This window comes from Haliotis asinina, chromosome 1 (assembly GCF_037392515.1).
Source record: "Haliotis asinina isolate JCU_RB_2024 chromosome 1, JCU_Hal_asi_v2, whole genome shotgun sequence".
In the NCBI taxonomy this organism is placed as follows: domain Eukaryota; kingdom Metazoa; phylum Mollusca; class Gastropoda; order Lepetellida; family Haliotidae; genus Haliotis; species Haliotis asinina.
In genome coordinates, this window is record NC_090280.1 from 54,662,616 (window position 1) to 54,668,709 (window position 6,094).

The 6,094-nt window shown below is 37.7% G+C and overlaps 1 protein-coding gene across 1 annotated transcript; it reads left to right on the forward strand.

Moving 5' to 3' along the window:
• The first annotated feature begins 2,159 nt into the window (after nt 1-2,159).
• Nucleotides 2,160-4,725, forward strand: LOC137285835 (uncharacterized). Its single transcript, XM_067817761.1, has 4 exons — nt 2,160-3,209; nt 3,918-3,986; nt 4,336-4,425; nt 4,576-4,725. Exons 1-4 carry the CDS (start codon nt 2,160-2,162, stop codon nt 4,723-4,725), a joined length of 1,359 nt encoding a protein of 452 aa, XP_067673862.1.
• The last annotated feature ends 1,369 nt before the right edge of the window (nt 4,726-6,094 follow it).

A 6,094-nucleotide genomic window follows, 5' to 3' on the forward strand; every position in this document is an offset into this window, starting at 1 on the left:
CACCTCTCTAAGTCACCTTCTGTAGCATTTAACAAATGTTGTCTACTGATGACAACTGTATTATTTTAAAATTACCTACAATGTAATTTCTAAGCAAGATATTGTGTTAAAATCATCTCTATATTCAAACAGTATGTGAATGTATAATGCATTTAACTCTAATTTATATGGGCCGGAGGCCTGAAATACAATAAACATCTTTGACCACTTTGTCGCACTAACTTGCTGGGCGAATGGATGAAATGATCCAGATTGATATTGGACATTTCACTAAGATTATTCTCCCATCCCTTCGGAACCGATTCACACCTGCCAGTGCGCAGTTCCACTAGGCTGTTTTGTTGGGGCGTTTGAATCAAACATGGTGTTTTTGTGTTTGAGCACCCTTTATTTCGCTCTTTTTATTAATGTTTCATTTCACTCAAAGTCACTAACTGTTAAATGAAGCACACACAAAGTTGCATTTCTCTCAGAGTTTAAATGACCTCCCCCCGTTTATATATGACTATCATATTTTAGAGTATTCCCATACTTTATGTTTGTACACGTGACAACGCGAAACCACTTTCTTTCATTCAATGTAAGTTATTGCTCAGTCAGTCGATAATGTGCTCCAGTGGACTTGATATTTCCGTCAGACACCCAAGGGACACACGTGTAATACATGGAGCCCAGATGGAGTGTTAGAGTCAACGCAAATACTAAGAGATTGTATCGCAGAATTAACAGTTGATCTGTCTGTTGTCTTTACTGATTCATTTGATTTTGCACTTATGTCGCTTCTGAACCAAATAGCACCAAATGCCAAATAGCACTTAAACATTATTCGTGGGGTCAGCTCTGTATAGCCCACAGATAGTGTTTTACATTAATTAGACTTTAGACTTCTCTCCGATTTCACAAGATGGCCTACTTATATGTCCTGATCAATTTGCCATCCTATTTCCATAAGAGTCAGTACTAGCAATTTAACATTCCCCCGTTTCTCAATAAAGGTCGGCGTTTGATGTGACTCCTGGCTGTATTGATGTGACGCAAGGATAGATTCGACAATGTTTTTAAATGTCATAACATGTTTGTATAGACTAATTTACATTGTTGATATAAACATATTTTATTCACAAATGTGAAAGGGACAAGTTACATACGTATCTTTTTAATCATATTCATCTCAGAAAAGAGTAGGGGAAGAGATAGGAAAACAAAAGAGAAAAAAACGCATTTTATGTAATCACACAAAACTTTTTGACTGTTCAATATAAGTTTGCAAACATTTAAAAACGTATTCATTCTATTCAGTGGTCATATCAGTACTTCCATATAACATCAATGACAGTGTGATTGGAGAGTCATCTTTTACAATACTTTTTAGTTTTAGCATTAATATCTCTCTTCGAAGGTTGTACAATTTAATTTCAGTAGGAAGTGATGTACATTTTCAAATGCATTGTCACAGTAACATTAATATTGAATCTTGTTGATCAATAAGAACGTGACTTAATAAATCTTTTCCTAACGCTTTTATGAACCCTTTTGACCTGATTATATTAATAGATTGACTGCTATAATTGTGTTGCACTATCACTAAATTTAAAATATGAGGTCTGTCTCGTAATGAAATGGTATTGTTGGCATCAAACTACTCTTGCTCTAACTGTCTCTGTTTACGAGGAGCAAGGGCGTTTATTCAGCGTTTACTCTGGTAGGCTGATGCTGGGTGAGTGAGTGAGTGAGTGAGGCAATATTTAGCATCACATCGGCAATATTTTGCTGAGTCTTTTCAATTGACATTTGTCCCACTTGAACTTATTACCAAACATACAAAAACAAAGATCATTTCACTTTAATTTGATGCACATCCGTACTCTATATCAGTATTAAGTTATCTCTCTATTATCTTCTGGTTTACATTCAGTCAAATTTACATTTCTCTCAGCCATCACAAAACGCAATTTCTGCAAAATGCCGATCGATTCGCTTATCCCATATCCATACAAGCTGCACTACTTCATGAATACACACTGAGTGCATTTCATTTGCAGAGTCATTCACATCAAGTCAGCCTCTCCAGATTCCTCAATAAAAGTCGGCATTTGCAATTGATGTGATATAATCAAACTCCTGACCGGATTGAAGCAAGAAGACTCTCAACAAGTATTATGCCTCGTGTTCAGCCACAGCATGTAACACCTTCTTCTGATGGGAGCAAAGAAACTACTTATCCCAGATCCGTTCTACATCTCCTTAACCCAATGATAACCTTGATGCGTGTTTGTGGAGTGTGCACTGGTCTAGGGGTTACTCTGGAGAATATTGGATGTACTGACTACCGTTTCAGGCTGCTTCACAAAGATGGGTGGTTCCATACACTGTACTGCGTCTTCATAAACAGTTATCTTTGGATTTACACCGGGATACTTGTCTATAGACTTGCACTACTTGTAACGATGTCGAGTGAATGGATTATAGTTTTTCAATTACTGGTTTTGAATATCACATCATCTAGTTTTTGTACATGGGCCTCACTGAATTATCGTAACGGAATACATCAGACTTGGGTGAAACATTTCTACTTGTATGAACAATGTTACGGCGTACATGAAAAAATGGAAGACATGGTTAAGAAAAGTCGGTTACTTGTTGCATTTTTTATGTCCATTGGAATTTCGATGCCACTATCTCTGTTCATCTATGCCCTTGTCATTCCCGAAGTCGGAGATATGTTGTTTGTTGTTGACAGATCTTGGGGGTGGTGGAACTATTTGATAACTGTAATCAATTATTTGATTTTGTTCACATCAGCATCGAGCTCAGTTATTCAGTCAGTGATTGGATCCTACCCTCTTTGTTCGGAACTTGACGTGATAAACACCACTATGGAACGATATGTTACAGAATACATAAAGCATCAAGAAAGCCACACATTCCAATGTGTGTCTGAGTATCACAATGAAAAGAATGAGCAACTGAGGACCGTAATAGGACGACACAAGCACATCTGTAGATTAATATCTGGGTTTGGCGACTCCATTGCCTACATGCAGTTTACTGGATTGTTCATGTCACTCCCGCTGTCATGCTTTTCACTGTATGTTATTATGACACGCATAGAATCACAAAGTAATGTTATTCTGTGTGCGTGTATCTTGGTTCTTTGCAGCCTGATATGCATCGTCATGTCCATTGTAGGTGTGAGGGTGAATGTAAAGGTGAGTGCGTAGATTGACTATGTGATCCCTATTGGACTCAATTATAGCACATTTTTGTCTATACACGCATGTATATGGCAGGGTCTTTTCTCGCAATCTTGCCACGTTTTCCCGAATGATTTCGCTTTGAGTCAACCTTCTGTTTCATTTAATCCTTTCCCTTCCCCTTATCCACCAGAACGTAACGGTTTTACGTTCTCTTCTGTTGGTCCATCAGAGATTAGAATCTCCGTGTCTCACATTTTCTCACAGGCCAGCATCACAAATCTGACCGATGTAGAGTTGTAGTGGACAGTTTCAATGGACTTATGGGTGACATTCAACTGATGGTACAAGCGTAGCAACGTAGACTCGGGATTGTTAGCCTCACAATTTGAGGTCCATCGTTTGATGTTGCACTTCCAGTTTGTCGGCCTCTTGTGAGAGCTAATTTTTCATATAAGTCAAGCACATTGTGTAAAGTCAAGACTAGATTAACGTTGCCACACAGCAAGAATATATACAGTATATATAAATCCCGCAGTGGGTATCAGATTTAGCATTAATGATTCCTAAGACAGAGCTTTTGCTATCGATTCTGATTTGTTAATCAGAGGCGTCAAATCGTGTGCGGACAATTGAAAGCATAGGTACTCACTTGTTGCATTTGTAATTGACCCATTCATAATGATTTGTCCATAACACAAATGAATTACTGTTTCATAACAGGCACATGCTGCTCTAAAACACATGCTACAGATCCCGACAGTCCACCTCAACGAAACAACCATGAGAGCAGTGAGTACAACGAAAGTCTGAATCAATATTTCTTGTGTGTTTCCTTTGTTCATTCTGCTTTGAACTGTAAAATCGGTTTTTCCCAGTAAAATGCATTTATTAAATATTTTGTTGCTTTTTTCAAAGTATATACTGGACAAAACAAAAATCACTGGTTAAGTCTTATGCCCTTTTTGCGTATGACAGTACTGTGTCATTTCTTGTGTGCCAGAGGATGGTGATAGTTTGTGCTTCGTTATTCAGCAATCATATTAACCCAAATATATTCAATGTGATTTCAGCATCACGTTGCACGAGATGAGTTATGGAGTTTCAGATTATTTTCATAATGGAGATATCTTTGTCACAGGTGAACCAGTTCACAAGCCTGCTAACTGGGACAACAATTGGTTACGATGTGTATGGCTTTTTTACTATCAACCCACCGACTGTCCTAAATGTAAGTTGATTTATATAGTATTTTCTGAGAAGATCTCAAAAGAAAACAGACATTACATGACTTTTACCACGAAATGTGACAAATGTTGGGGTAGGCCTTCGTTACAATTAGAGTGAAGTGTTCAAACTGGATACTTTGATCTTGTTACAGATAGTTGGAACTTTGGTGACCTACGTTGTGGTGGTTCTGCAGTTTCGTCCAGCGGATTCTCAGACAAGTCTTAGGTCATTGTGCCAGGACCTAGTGACTAATGTTACTTTGTTGATGGAGGATATGCACAACACATCATCATGTTCATAAATGTTTTCATAATAGTCTATCATCTTGGACCCAGTGATGATCAGTTGTACCTTGACGTTACAATATGTTTGAATATATGTAAACATATGTTTATGCTTCATGTGTATCGGAACGTGCTTAATCCGAAACCCGTTTTCCTTCTTAATGTTCTTATTTAGAGTTACTTGTTACTCTCAGCTTCTTATGGGAACGACTAATAAAGTATCTGTTTAGAACCTCTGAGATTGTAATGGACCATGTATATCAACTGAAGTGTAAACCATGCAAATTCCACTTTATTCTAAGCGAAAGGAATTAAGCCAAACCTGCCGAAGCATTTATGATCGGTTCATAATGGCTGGCAAGTGTAACATTTGGGCGTTATTCTATTTTAGCATTGTTGTCTCAAGTTCGTTTTGTTGTTACTGATTAAACAACTGGTCACTAAAGTTGTTTATGATGTGTTTATTCATGAGAATTGTTGTTCGCCCCTTGCTTGTCAAACATCGTCCAAATGTTTCTGTGGAACAGCTTTCTCAAATGAAAATGTGTCTTGAGGTATTTACTCATACACATGCTGTGTGATGTTGAAGCAGTTCCTATGAGACAAGCGGAAGTTTTACACTCTGCACTTTCCCATTTTAAATAGTCTGCTTTCGAGGTAAATAATCTGAAGGTCTTCACACACGTTTACAGCATTGAATGTATACGCCATTCCATATACACTTGTCGTATTCCGAGAATAAAGTTTGTAAGCAGAGGTGGATTCATGAAATTTACCATTTATCTATCAGGTAACACTGAGGTTAACGAAACGAAGTCCAGAAACGAAGTGGTCTCAGTCCGGGTTAAACATGTTAGTTCTAACTTCACAATTGTGTGACCAACATTTCAGTTCAGCTGTACAGAGTTCGTACATTCGCCAGGTTTCTGATCACGTTTTAGGAAACGGAAACGTTGTGCAATTACGATGGATCTTGGTTATAGGTGATCTCTTACAATTTTCACATTGACGTCAAACTAACTTCTCAAAAAAAACCAAACGATCCTTCAAAAAAGTTTAAAATGGTTTAACTATATTTCCTATAGATGTAGCAAAGGTGTAAAGACAGTGAAATTGCACCTGAAGTCCGGAATAAATGTATACACACGACACAAGACAACTGGTATAACACATGGCAAGTCACAGAAGGATATATTTACATACACATGAACGTCATGCGGGATGTTATAACAATATGTTGGCGAAGTGTTATGTGCGATTATATTGTTCTCTAGAAAGAAGCAAGTGACTGCTCTATTGCCTTAACCGAGGTGTATGGTTACTGGAATCTTGAACTGAACTTTGTTTACACTCCGGTAGCGTTCTGCAGCATTATACACAGCTTAG